The 14,313-nt window shown below is 56.5% G+C and overlaps 1 protein-coding gene across 5 annotated transcripts in view; it reads right to left on the bottom strand.

The window, feature by feature from the left end:
* Positions 1 to 605: 605 nt before the first annotated feature.
* The window catches only part of KCNIP2 (potassium voltage-gated channel interacting protein 2), a 43,807-nt gene continuing 30,099 nt past the window's right edge, over positions 606 to 14,313 (bottom strand). For 3 of the 5 annotated variants that reach the window (XM_056495306.1, XM_056495305.1, XM_056495304.1), the window contains exons 2-8: positions 5,007 to 5,131; positions 4,545 to 4,614; positions 4,383 to 4,453; positions 3,746 to 3,853; positions 3,254 to 3,358; positions 3,005 to 3,067; positions 606 to 2,676 (exon numbers count right to left, since the gene is read on the bottom strand). In XM_056495306.1, coding sequence (XP_056351281.1) covers positions 2,629 to 2,676; positions 3,005 to 3,067; positions 3,254 to 3,358; positions 3,746 to 3,853; positions 4,383 to 4,453; positions 4,545 to 4,614; positions 5,007 to 5,131 — 590 coding nt within the window. In that variant the 3' untranslated portion in view covers positions 606 to 2,628. Of the gene's footprint in view, positions 2,677 to 3,004; positions 3,068 to 3,253; positions 3,359 to 3,745; positions 3,854 to 4,382; positions 4,454 to 4,544; positions 4,615 to 5,006; positions 5,132 to 6,242; positions 6,343 to 11,649; positions 11,804 to 14,313 lie in introns of those variants that run through there. The other 2 variants (XM_056495308.1, XM_056495303.1) reach the window with 2 other exon arrangements.

Below are 14,313 nucleotides of genomic sequence, written 5' to 3'. Positions count from 1 at the left end.
GTTTGGTTTCCAAGCAGCTCTTTGCATTGAGCTTTCAGTTCCTGGACCACAGATTGTTTAATGCTGGGTCATTTTTCTGTCCCACACCAGGTCCATTGCTCTCTTGTTCTGTTACTTTCTTACATGACTGTTTACTTAATTTTTCCCAGTTCTCTGTGTTGGACTTTTCCAACAACCAGTGACTGCCCTAAGAAAACGCTCTTCCCAGCCCACACCTACCTCCTCAGGGTGGCAAGTGACCATGTTCCTGTTAGCTCAGCCTTAAATGCTACATCCTGACAAGGGCCACCTAGTCCCAGACTTGGGTCCACTCAGCAGCATCTGTGACAAGCTGAAAACACACCTGGCAGCCTAACTCCTGAAATGTGACACACTTGATATAAAAGCTTTTTAACCTTAACACCTACAGGCTCTTACAGGCTGTATTTACAGGACCACCAACAGCATGGCTAAGCTCAGTGTGCACCCTTGTCCCCCATGCAACCTCCCAGAGCATCCTGTGACCACAACACCCCAAAAAGGATACCAACCCTCTGCAGAGACCCCCTGATTATCCTGCCCTCCCATCCCAGGCAGCTGACAGATACAAAGACAGAACAGTAGTGTGCATAGCGATTGTGGTTAGATTTTATTGGTTTTTTTGTTGGATTTTTTTGTTGTTTTGTAACTCATATAATTATTATAATACAAAATATACAGACTGGAGATGCCAAGCAGGTTGTGGGTCACCATGCCCCGGGGCAGGGGGTCACACCATGCGACCTACAGCGTGAGGGGGGAGGCGGCAGGTGCTCCACATGGCAGCAAACAGTGGGAACCCCAGAGAGCTGGGAGGAGGGAGAGCAGGGCCAAAGAGATGGAGGGGTAAGGCCCTCCCATCCTTAGGAGAATGCAAGTGGGAGCTTAGCCCCACAGCAAACCTGGGAACAGGTCTGTGAGATGAAGAGTGTGTTGAATGAACCTAAAAAACACATCATGTCTGTGAGATAAATAATGCATTGAATGACCCTAAAAAACATGTGATGTCTGCAAGGGCTGGGACAGGGACAGTCCTCCTGGGAAGCAGCCCCATAGCTTTGGCTCAGAGCCCCAGGGGTTAAATTCTAATGTCTCCAACCCCAGGGGCTCAGCCTGGGTCTGGCCCAGCACGGATGCTGATCCCAGACATCGCAGATCAAGCCAGCCCCAAACCACCTCTGGCTAAGGATACAGAGAGTGGAGCTACTCTCCCTGGGGCTGCCAGGGCTGGGTGCATTCCCAGTGCCTGTGAGGGGCTTCTGGAGCTGGCATAGGATTGTTAGCCCATGGACATCACTCTCCCAGCTATGACTCGGAATGGTATGTGGGCAGGGCAGGCCTGCCTGCACACATCCATCTCCAAGGAGCTGGTGGTGACCAACACACCCAGGATCCCTAAGCAGGCTCTCACATGGCCATGCTGGGAAAAGAAGAATCCCCTGCCTCAAGGTGACCCTCCAGCCTGCCAGCAACCTGTCAGTGAACTCCTGTCTTATCCCAGCCTCAAGTTTCTCCTCCAGCTCAGCCATGGCACCAGTGCAGGGCTATGCCTGTGGGGACACCTCTCTGCCTCACTGCTCATTCCCCAGGGAGCAGGTGGGCTGGCATGGGCTAGGGCACAGGAGCAGGACAAGGTCAGCAGTAAACAGTGCCAGGAGCATGGCTGTGAGCCCTGTGGGGCCAGAATGGCCACCAGAGACCAGCCCATCTCCCTCTTCCACATGTCCCCTGGCTGTCATGTCCTCAGGAAGGGTTGGAAAGGTCTCTCCACTGGAGCCTCACAGTGGATCCCTGGGTCCCCCTGTGCCAGCACCCCAAACCTGAGGGACAGGGGCTGAGGTTGCAGCTCTCCCATCTCCATCGTCCATCCTGAGGGACAAGTGCCACAACAAGTCACCTCCCCTCTGCCCCTGTCAGGAAGAGCCTTGTAGGTGTAACCAGGATCCCTGGGATCAGGGGATGCTCCTCACAGCTCACGCAGCAATGAACCCAAGGGCTCATGTGGCTGCCTTCTCCAGGCACAGCCCCTCTGCCCCTCCACTGGCCCAGGGTCAGGACAGGGAGGGTGGCCGGTGGCTCACAGTGGACACACCAGCCATTCTTCCCACAGCAGGGCACAGCCAGGGCAGGGAGGAGCCGAGGCACTGGCTGTGCCCATTGCAAGGTTTTATTGGTTTCTAGACAGTGCTGCTGGAGGATCTGGGCCAGAGCCAGGACTGGAGTCTCCTGGGGCTGGGGAGGATCAGGGGAGGCAAGCTGTGGCTGCCCAGGGTGGTGTGCATGGGAAAAACCTCTATTGCAGCCCAAGGATGCATCTTTTCCACCGGGACTAGGTGCAGGGAGGTCCATCCAGGTGAAATTCTCATCCTGTGCCAGCCATGCCCACACTCCCACATCTGGGAGCACCTGCTTGGGATTCCCCGAGGAAAGCAGAGCTGGGCCAGGGGAAAGAGACAGTCTCGGCGCCAACTGCATCTCAGGGAAGGAAGGCCCCTCCCCATGGGGGTGTCTGTGCAGCCAGAGCAGGGGAGTCTCAAAGGAAAAGTCAAGAGAGAGAAGAAGGTTCTGGGCCCAGTGTCAGGAGAGCTCGTCTGGAGGCAGGTCCGGGAGCTAAATCACGCTGTCGAAGAGCTGCATGGATCTCATGATGTTCTCATCCTGTCAGGAGCAGGTGGGAAGCAGGCAAGTTGGGCACACAACAGCAATCTGGGCAGCTCCCCCAAACCTGGCTTTACCCTCATGGCAACTCTGGCACATGGGACAAGAGCCCCAGGATTACAGGCAGTTTCCAAGCCCTACTGGGATCCGTGGCTCTCCCCATCTGTATGGGGAAGCTGGCATGGGTACAGTTCCCAAAGCAGAACTCCAGCCTTGCTCTGGAAGCCCTGGCTTCACCCCCTCTCTGCGGGAAGGAAGCAGGAGGGACAAAGGTCCCCAAGGAAGAGGGTGGTGACCTAGCTCAGAGAAGAGTTTCTGTTGACTTTACCTTCTGGCAGGACTCCATGAACTCCTCGATTGTCACCACACCATCCTTATTCCGGTCCATTTTCTGCAGAGAAGCACAGCACAGGGGGCATAGCAGGGACAGCCCCAGCCCTAGGGAGAACCTGCCCACATCCCACAGGGGCTGGTCACAGTGCACCCCTGGCCCATACCCATGCCCCAAGCATGCTGGGGTGTTTTCTCCCCCAGCTCTGTGCTGGAGCTCTGCTTGCCCAGGATGGACTCAGCTCACCTGGAAGAAGTTCTCCACGTGCTCCCGCGGTGCCTCCTCCCGCATGGCCGGGTAGGTGTATTTGCCCATCATGTCGTAGATGGACTTCATGATGTCCAGCATTTCCTGGTGGGAAGGGGAGCAGGGTTGCAGTGTCAACACGGGGCTCTGCCTCTGCCTGGTCCCCAACCCGCACCTTTTTCTTCACGCTCCTGAAGGACCTGTGGGGTGCTCAAATGTGTTTGTGCTGGCTCTGTGCACAGTGTGGGGCCATGTGTACACATGCATGTGCAATGGAGCCCCAAAGCTGCACACCACTTATCCACCCTCCACCCCAGAGTCACATCAGTGCCAGGGGTCCAGCAGGGATATTTGCAAAGCTGGGCTCAGTTAAATATTGATCCCCTGAGCTCTCCTCCAGAGCTTCACCAATACCCCTGAGTTCTGCCCTGGTCCCTGCCAGGTGCAGACTTGTGCTGGCCCTGAGGACCAGTCTGGACACCCCCATCCCACCTCTCTGGTGATGCAGCCATCTTTGTTCAGGTCATAGAGGTTGAAGGCCCAGTTCAGGCGATCATCAATGGTGCCCCGCAGGATGGTGGACAGCCCAGACACAAAGTCCTGCAAGGATGGACAAGGCAGGCAAATGGGAGTTACAGCCACAAAGGGCCTCAGGGTACACATGTACAGCCCTGCTCGATTCTTCTGCAGAGAGAACACAGCCCCAAAGCTGATGTGCCCTGGGCCTTGGGGCTGGCAAGGTGAAATGTTAAGTATTGAAAAGAGTTGGGGGAGAAGAAATTACTTAACCATGTACATTTCTCATACTACTCCCTTGGGTCACAGCAACCAAGAGGACAATGTGCATCATGACCTGCTGTTCAGCTAAAGCCTGAACAAGACCCAGGCTATGTCTGCTGGTCTAGGTCCCTACACAGCCCTACCCAGAAAATACAGAAAGCCCCTTTTTTTTTTTTTGCTTTCCATTGGTTTTCTGTTGCCTCTGGGAATTTAATAAACTCCACTAGGCCTGCAAAGCTCTTCATCCATCTGCAACAACACCACTGCTGCCCCCAGCCCGTGGTCCCTGCAGGGATGTGCTCTCTTTGCCCTGCTGCACCCCACCACCCCCTCCTCACCCACAGCTCACCTCAAAGCTGACGGAGCCATCGTGGTCAGTGTCGAAGGCGTTGAAGAGGAAGGTGGCATAGGTGCTGGAGTCTGCAGGGAGGCAGACAGCATTGGGAGGTGCTGTGTGACCCTCTGCCCCACAGAGGCACCCATGTGTATGGGGACAGGGACAGGCACTCACCTCCTTGAGGGAAGAACTGTGAATAGATCTGCTTGAAGTTTTCTTCGTTGACAATGCCGCTTGGACACTCCTGCCAGGGCAAGGTCACAGCGTCACTTCCACATTGCAAAAAAGGGCTGAGCACCCCCTAAAAACCTATGGCTCCCTTGCCTTGCCCTCCAGCCCTGTGCACCTGGTGGGGTGGCTAGAAAGGCTGATGGAGCATCTCTCTGATTTTTTGGGGTGCACCCCTCACTGGAGGAGCTCTGAATCCCAGGCACCTAGGAAAGGGGCTCTCTGCACCGCAGGAAACGGAGCACACGATCAGGTGTCCCCACTGAGCTCCCTGGAGGTAAGATCAGGCTATAGCCTCATATGAACTTCAACCCCAAGGTCCCAAAAGCTTTCACAAACAAAGCACCACCCCGAGGTGGACACGGCAGCAGAGGTGGGGGCTATTAGAGCTGGTCAAGGGCTACTCACATTCTTGAAGCCTCGGTACAGGACCTGCAGCTCTTTGCGGGTGAACTTGGTCTGCTCCTGGAGCTGGTCCAGCCCCTCGGGGCGGTGGCAGACGGTGGAGAGCTCAAACTCATCCTCAACACTGTCTGCAAGGAACGCAGGGGAAGAGAGGGTGGCTGAGGCCAGGACTGTCCTGTCCCATCTCGTCATGCCAGGGGGCAGGAGAGGCACCTTGCACAGCACACACTGTCCTCTCACACCTGCCCAGGTTGACACATTTTTGGGGTGCTCTGCTCAGCCAGAGCTGGGTCTACGCCAGAAGGGGACATTCAGAGACACCCTGGCTACAGACCAGAGACTGACACTGGGCAACAACCCCCTCCAGTACAGCCCAGGCTGGGCACAAAAGAGGTGTGAAAACCCGCCAGAGCCGAAACCCTCCCTGCCTGCACTTCTCCTCCCACCAGCAGAGGCATCTGCCCTGTGGAGTTCAGACCCTTGATGTCCTGCAACACCAGGGCTCACATCCAGCAGGAGAATTACCCCTCAGAACCCTCAGCCCCAAATGCTTCCCCCCCCACCGCCAGCCTTTCCAGATTCTTTTCTGCCCACTGTGCTCCCACCTTCATTGACAGCTTCTCTCCACCAAGGTGCACAACCCCTGTCTGCAGCAACCATCACCCCCAGATCCCACTCACCCAAGGGAGGCACATGGCAGATACTCCCTCTTCATGGGAAGGTTCAGACCCTCCATACTCACCTTTTCCCAGGGGGGACTGGCTTGCACCGTGGAGCTGGGACAGATCCTGACCAGGGGCTTGGACTCACCAAGGAACCAAGCACACCCAGTACAGGGGGTGAAGGGACTCTGCACTCACTCCCTGCCCAGCCTCTTTCATCGCCCCATCACACCTCCATGTCCAAACCAACCCTAAGCTTAGCGAAACAACTCCCCACCCCTCAGAGCACTGCCGGGACAGCCCCGCCGCCCTGAGCCAGCTCCCAAGCGGTTCTTGCCGCTGTGCATCCGTGGGAGCCGCTCCAGGGAGATGAAGAGGAAAAAAAAACCAGCTTGTGAGCAGGTAAAGACAGAGGTGGGTGCAGAGCCCGCGGGATCGGACCCGTCCAGGGCAGGGCTGATCCTGACAGCCAGGGCAGGGGAGAGGCGGAGGCGTCCCCTTCCCGCAGGCAGGGCCGGGGCGGAGAGCAGGCAGCAGCACCGCCGGGACAAACACACACAAAGGCAAGAAGAAGCACTTGCTTTCACTGAGCGAGGGGATGGATTTGGGCCGGCAGCAGGGCAGCAGTTTGAGGAATCGCTGCTTCAGCGCTTTTTTAGTTTGGACTGGCGGGTTGCCTGGAAGAAAGAAGGAGTCACCAAGCAGAAGAGTTAACACAGCATCAGCCCCCGGTCCCGACGGGCAGCAGGGCTGGGCACCCGGCGCGGGGTGATCTGAGCAGAGGCAGCACATGCAGCGTGAGGCTGAAGGAGCGGGAAGGCTAAACCCAGCCCAGGCTGTGGTGGACCTTCCTGCTCAGTCCCAGGACAAACCCAGCACTGGAATATCCATCCTTGGGAAGGATGAGGACAACCCTGCTACCCACACCCAGCGCCTCTGTACACGCCCAGCATACCAGGGCGCTCTGGAGACTCCCAGGAGCCCAGAAAGTCAGGAAATGGCAGGGCCAGACTCTGTCCTTTAGCCTTGAGGACAAATACCTGCTCCCTAGGGACCATCTCTGAGGGACTCTGCAGGGACCTAAGGTAAGAATGAAACCCAAGAAACAGCCTGTGGCTGAGCCAGGGCATTGCATCCTCCCTAAGCTCAGGCTGGGTTTGATCCTGCTGGCACCCAAGGCTGAAGGCAAAGCATGCACCAGAGGCCCCATGCAGCCCAGACTGCAGCATGCACCCCCACCCCAGTGCAGCACTGGGACCCGAGCCCAGGGACCTGCTTTGAGACAGCCAGGAGGGGAAGGGGCTCAGGGCTTTGCCTTGGCCAGGCTGCAGGGCTGGGTGAGGGAGCCAGCCTGGCCCATGGCCACTGCATCCAAGTCAGCCTGCATTAGCAGTAGGTCCCCTCACTGTACTGACCCCCCTGCCACCCCCTGTTCCCCCATTTGGGCCCCAGTGGTTTCACTCAGCCCCATCTCTCCCAGCTGGTGTTGCCCCATGGCTGCAGACCCCTTCCCTCCCTTCCCCCAGTGCCTCAAGCCAGCAAACTCAGAGCAGGACTAATACTGCAGGTAGGGAAAGGAGGAAGAGGAGGGGATGAAGGCCATGCTGGGCTCCAGCCTCTGAGGGGAGGCAGATACCAGCATGGGGACAAATGGGACAAAAGGTGCAAAGTCCCTTTGGGGCTCTGGTTTGCCAGTGTGTTTGCAGATGTCCAAGCATCCTGGACATCTGCAAGCAGCAGGTCACAATGCCTATGCATCCTCACCCCTGGTTTTGGGGTTGTTTCTCTAGGGTTCTAGCAAATAGCTGCCACAGAAGCCCTTTCTCAGCCTTGTGGGGATAAGCTGAGCCCCAGATGCCAGGAAAATGGTGTTGCATGGTACCCAGCTCCAGGACAGGCACATGGGTCTGCATCCAGCAGCCACTTCTAGGCAGGTTGGCCCCAAAGTGCCCACAGGCAGAACCTGGGACCTTCTGAGCTCACACCAAGGCAGCTCCATCATTCTGGGGGATGGAGAATAGCTCCAGGAGGTTATGGATCCAGCAGGACAGCACACAAAGCCACTCAAAGAGGGCAAATTTTCCCAGGCGTGTGGCATCCACAGTAGGGTGACAGGGAGGTGCAAACATATAGGGATGAACAAATATCCCCTGGCATTTGTCAGGGGGTGATGGGCAAGGGTGAGGACCAGGGTCTTGGCACTGGCAGAACAGCACAACCTGGCTCCTGTCTGCTCCAGGGTTTGCAGACAGGTGAGGAAATATGACTTTTCTTTCCTAGAAGTGGGCATCAGTTGTACATAAACCACAATTTTGTCCCACCTTTGACCCTTCATTTACAGAGGGAAAGGGAAATTGCACCTTTCAGCCTTCCAAGGATGCTCTGGGGCCAGGTCCCTCCAGCAGAGCTGAGCTGTGGGAACAGACCTGACAGGCAGAAGTATCCCCTTTTCTGAGAGGGGAGGGACAGGGTGGGCAGAGCACACCCAATGCCAGGGTGATGGACCCGGGAGGGAGCAGGGCAGGAGGGAAACCACACAGCGAGAGAGATGCAACAGAGAGTAAACTGTGGTTGGACTCACAGGGGCAGCAGGTATAGGCACGTGCAGTAGGTCAGGTCGGGTGCAAGTTACACTTTAGTTTGTTATAAAGAAGGAAAAAGAAAAAAAAAATAAAGAACATGGGCGTTTTCTCAAGGAGGAAACCAAAGGGGGCCCAATTCCAGGGCCCCCAGGGCAGGGGAGGGAGCACATTCAGCACATGCAGCTTAACAACAGGAGAGGGGTGACCAGGACTGGGGTTTTGCTGTCCTGGCTTTAGTGAACACAAGGGCTCTGCTGAGTGGGACACACCACCCTCTTTCTGTCCCCAGCATCCAAACCACAAGCAAGTCAGGGAGCTCCTCTTTGCTGGGAAACAGCTGTGCCCAAAGATGAGGAGCAGAGCCCAACCACGTGCTGCTGCTTTGGACACAAGGGACATTGCAGCTGTCCCTGCCAGCAGCAGCTCCTTTTCCAGATGCCACTCTGCTCTCCACCCTTCTGCAAGGGCCATCCAGTGGCTGGCACAGAACAAAAAGGGCTGGCAGGGTTTTATCTGTGGCTGGAGGGCTGCTGGGTTAAGTGGCTTGTCACTTTGAATGCATCACTCCACAGCTCACAACTTCAAAACACACAAAATGAGACCCATCCTTGGGTTGCACCAGAAGGAGAAGGGATTTCCCATCCCCACCTCTATATGCTGTTGAAATTAATCCTGAAGGCTGGTTCCAAAGGGACCCATAGTGGGGCAGATCCCTGCCCCAGCAATGATTGCCATCAGGATGGCCATGGACCACTCTGTATGGAGCCACCAGTAGCTGACGTGTCCTTGGAGGCTGAATCCAGCCAATGCCACCTTGCTGAGGGTTACCCACTGCTGGGCTGACAACCCCTCCCCATGGAGGACCCAAGCCTGGGCTGCTCCGTGGTCTCCCCAGAGAAAAAGCAGGACACAGAGCCAGTCAGATGCATAACAATGTCCCTGTCCTCCCATAGAGCCACAGCCACCAGTGCCCTCCCAGTGACAGCTGGATGGGGAGGCCAACCCACCCCTTCCATGGCACCCTCCTGCTAGAATCCACCCTCAATAAAAAACCAACAGGCAATGCCAAAACTCCCCCATCATTATCAGTAACCTGAGAGTTATAAATGCATGATCATGATGGGTGGGAAATGTCCATCTCACAACAAGACCCCCTCCAGTGTCCCCAGCTCCAGGGAACAGCATCAATCCAGGGGGGGAGCAGAGCACCAGCAGCCCACCAGCCATGCAGCACTCACAGCCCCCCACAGGGCCAGCTGACAGGTCAGGAGGAGCTGGTATCCCAAGGCTGATCTGAACCCAGCTGCCCCTAAAAGCTGTGGCTGACAATCATCCCTGTGCTCAGTCACACAAGGAGAAACCTAGCCTCAGGCCGTGCCACCAAGCACTGCTCTCTAGGTCTGCAGTGACAGCAGGAGGAAGAGTGAGTCTCCCCAGCTGCCCTGGGGAGGTCAGGATGTGTCCCACCAACAGCAGCTCTGCAAATGACCCTCATCAGTCAGCAATGCAGTGCCAAGTGTAGCAAAGGTGCCAGACAGTCATCCATCAGAGGAATGAAATCACAGCTGGCATCTCCCAGGGCCAGAGAGTTCCTGTTCTGGGGGTGGGACAGGGCTGGGAGCAGTGAAGCTGCCAAGCAAGCTGCAGTTCATGGGACAGCAAAGGCTCAGGAGTCCCCAGGATATTCCCCAGTGCCAGAGGGAGAAACAGCTGCACAGCCCTTGTGCTGAGCAGTCCCCAGGGGGCACTGGCCATGGCCAGCCCTACTGTCCCCATTCCCACCTCCAGCCTGTGACAGTGCTCCCACACAGCCTGGCTGTGCCCAAAGGAGATGCTGCAGAATAATGATTTCTTCAGACCATGCCATGTACAAAACCTTGGGAGCAGGGAATGGGACAGAATACACAACTCAAGAGACAGTGGAGCTCAGAGGCTCCCCAAATGGAGCAGACAAAACTGCAGGACTGGGACAGCCATATGCATCACCCTGCTGCAAAACCCACACAGGGACACACCCTGCCCCATCAGCACCTCCTCTGGCAGCAGGAACCAGCACATCCAAGGTACCAGAGGAGAAAGCCAAAAAAACGCCCCAGCAGAGCAGCAGCTCCTCTTGGCTGCAAGCAGTGTGTTCCACAAGAGAGCTACTGCTCTGCATATCCAACACCCAGATGCCATCCATGCCCTCCACAGTAAGGCACAGGGACAAAAAGTAGATGTGCTTCAGCCACACCCCAGCCAGATGCCAGGCAGTCCAGGGACATCCTCCACCAGGAGGCTGAAAGCACCTCCTGGGCACAGCACCCCCCTCTCCTCCCCTCCCTCTGCTTTCCTTCTAGTTGCTCCTCTGATCACTCCTAGCCACACACCTCCCATTCCAAGATCTGGCTACCCAAAGAGATGTGATCTTCAGTCCCTTCATTGCACAGCATCTTCAGTGCCAGCAAGGAGGCAGAGGGGATAGAGGCAAACCAACCCCAAAACACATTCATGCAGAGTGTACTGGCAGCCCTTGTCTGAGCTGGGACTGTCCATGGCACAGTGGAGGAAGGCAGCCAAAGGAAACAAGGCATCAGCACCATGCAGCTCCCTGCACTCCCACCCTCACCAGGCACAACCAATAGGTCGTGTATCCATTGCTCTGACATATTTTGGGTCCTCTTCTTTGGCCACATCCAGCCCTATCCTGAGTGCCCACTTGCCAATCCAGAAAGCTCAACACCCAGACCATCCTCTTCTTTCCCTAACCCTGGCACAGCCCTGCAGGGAGGGCAAAGGGGCTCTTGCCTCTTTTCCCATATTTTCCCCATAGCCACCACTTCCTGTAGCAGTGAGAAAGCTTTGCCCTGCATGGTGCTGCACCCCACATTCATAGCTCTTTCTTCCCAGTTCACACTTATCTCCTCTGCCCCAGTTACCTGCAGTCCTTTTCCCCATCATCTGACAAAACCCAGCCCTCTGCATCCCAGTGCCCTGAGACTCCAACAGCCCAGACAGTCTCTATCCCCCAGCACCCCACATGTACATCACTGTATCCCAGTGCCTCAAGACCCAGACATCCCCCATCCTAATGCTCCCAGACACCCTAAATTTCTAGCATCCTGCACCCAACACCACACATTGCAATGTCCACAAATATTCCCACCCAATATCCTAACACTCTGAAACACCCCAGACACCCTCACTTCCCCAGCTCCCTACACCCTAATGCTGCCAGACACACCAATGCCCCTCCCGCACCCTCCCCCCAGAAAAAAAAAACCACCAAAAAAAAAAAAAAAAAAAAAAACCAAACAAAAAAAACACTAAACTACACTAATTCGTCAAAAACTCCCCTAAGCACTCTGCAGCCCTTGGAATAGGAGGAGCACCTCCACCACCACAACCCCATCCCCATCCCACCTCCCCTGGTCAGGTCGATGATGCCCAGAGCATGGAGTATCTTGAGGCTGGAGCAGAGCAGCAGGATGATGCCCACGGTTTGCAGCCCCTGCAGGTCCCAGGGTGCCTCAGCAGCCGCCATCCCCCAGACACAGCCCCGGCAGCTGCTCTGGCAGCAGCAGACCCAGCAACGCAGGAGAGGGGAGGGCAGGGGAGGAGAGACCTGCCTTGGCCCTCCCTCTTCCTGCCCTGGCACCCTCTGGGGTCCCTCGGGGCACCCAGGCTGCAGAGAAGGAGAGCCCACAAAACTGCCCAAGGGACTTGGGGGTCAGCTCGCCTCCAGCACCACACAGGCTGGTGCATGAACCTGCAAAGGGGTGCAGAATGGGCACCAGTGGGTGCAAGGAGGTGGAGGAGGCTCAGCCACACCGACTTCCAACAGCAGCTCGTGGTGGCACTGGAGCTGAGCAGTCTGCAGGGACCCCTGAGCTCATCACACACTACTGGGACACTGCTGCCACCAGCCCAGGGACCAGCTCTGTCTAGGAAATCCCCTCTGCCCCATCATAAACCACCCAACCTTCTCCCCAACAGTGTCCCCAGCTTGCATGGCATGAGTTCCCTGCCTTGGAGCTCAGCTTTGTCCACTGATCACCTCCACAGACATCTGCAACCCTCATCTCCTCCCTCTTCCTCTGCATCTCTGCACCAGCGAGTCAGTCACAGCCACAGCTGGGGGCTGCCAGCCCTGGGTATGTTGCTTGCTGCTGGACAGAAATGTGCTCCACAGGGTGCAAATACTCCCCACAGGGTGCTTGGGGGAGGGCAGTACGTCAGAGACAGCCAGGGTGGGTGCTCCCCACAGCCCACCCAAAATCCTGCTTTAAGGGCAGCAGGACAGAAACCCCAGCCTGGCAACAGTGTTATTAGAAAGTCACTTTCAGTTGTCTATGCATCTCTCATGTAAAAGCTGCTTCTGATGTGGCCATCTCCTGCCCCAGCAGGACATTTGAAAATGAGACATTTTCCTGTATCCCAAGGAGGGGATGCTGTACTCAGACATGGATGGCACATCTGACGTCCCAGTAACTGCACTCCAGGGACCATGGACTCCATATTCCCTAGAGCCCAGCCCAGGGCATTTCTATTCCCACCTGTGCCCAGTCCTGGGGTCTAATCCTGCCCCTCACAGGGGAGAGGTGAGGGAGATCCCATTGAGCTCCCACAGCACCCTGCAGCCCAACACAACCCTGCACAAGAGTCACAGCCTCTCCCACTGGACTTGAAGGTTTCACTCTCCACCAATGGAGCAGGACTATAAAGAAGGGTGGTCCTAATAGGCTCCTTTGCTCTCTACATTTCTTGCTTTTTCTCCAGCCTGTGATTTTCTAACTTCCCTGTGCTTGAGTGATCTCCTGCCCCTTTGTCTGCTGGCTCAGAGCCCATCCTGGGACAGAGTGGGGGCCCTGCTCCATGTCCAGCTGGGTCTCCTTGCTCTCCTCTCCAGGCACACCAGCAACAGTAAGAGCAAATCAGGCCAGAGGGAATTGGGAAGGAAGCAATGTGAAAAGTGATTAACACAAGGCCGGAGGGAGAAGAGATTCAACAAGCTAATTAGATCTGGCTGGGCTGAGCAGGACGTGTCACCATGCAGCAGCAGTGGCACAGGGTGCACTACAGGTACTGTGGACCTTGGGGAGCTCAGGGCTGCAGGGAGAGCCAACCCTGCCCAGCCCTAGAGCCAGCTGACAAACCTGCTCACCCTTGGAAAGGCAAGGGTTAAAGGGAAATCTCTGGTGCAGCCCAACACACAGAACTCTGAACTTCAGCCTGGAGTGCCTGCAGGTCTAAATTTCGATGCTCCAAGATCCATCCCCCTGCACAAGCTCACCTTGACCTCTGGGGTCTGTCAAACCCACCCGGCTGGATGACACCGAGCCCAGGGACCAAAGCATCACACCCCAGAGTCCCTCCTGCAGCCAAGATGCAGCACTCCTGCCAAAGAGGTTCCTGGAAAGCAGGAGGAATCAGGGCTTGGCACAGGACTTTGCTCTCGCCAGCACCTTGGGGATGCTCACTTCCCCCACCTCCAGAGGGACACTCACCCTGAGCCAGCCACGAGGAGGTGCCACCACCCTCCTGCCGGGCACCTTTTGGGCTGCTGGTGGCACCCAGGTGTGATGCTGCTCCCTCCTGTTTCTCCCCAGATTCTGGAAGGGTTGGGCACCCTCCCAGCCCTGCTTCTCTATCCATATCCTGAGCTCTACAGCAGCAGCAGCCCCAGAGAAGGCAGAGGCCAGCACACCCCATGCTGGGGGCTCTCCAAGACACCCCCAATCCTGCCTGCCCCCCAGCATGTACCCTGAACAGCCAAGGCAGGAACAGCCTCGGGCGGGCACCAATTATCCCGCCGACAGCAATCTGCAACTTCATTCAATATTAATCTGTGGCTGGGCTACGCGGGTGGCTCTCCCGCCTTTGCCCTCCCGCCATCCCTCCTCCCAGCCAGGACCGATTGCTCTAAGCTGAATTATTGATGTTGCACTTCAAGAGGCAAAATTGATAGTGTTTCTCTCAACCTGCCCCATCCTGAGCGCTTGGCCAAAGCAGGGTCTCAGCAGGGGTCTGAGAGCCAGGAGATGTTCTGGGCTGGGGACAGGCATGGTGGCACAGGGCAGAGGTGGG

This window comes from Oenanthe melanoleuca, chromosome 6 (assembly GCF_029582105.1).
Source record: "Oenanthe melanoleuca isolate GR-GAL-2019-014 chromosome 6, OMel1.0, whole genome shotgun sequence".
Classification (NCBI taxonomy): Eukaryota; Metazoa; Chordata; class Aves; order Passeriformes; family Muscicapidae; genus Oenanthe; species Oenanthe melanoleuca.
This window is presented reverse-complemented; position numbering and strand designations above follow the sequence as displayed.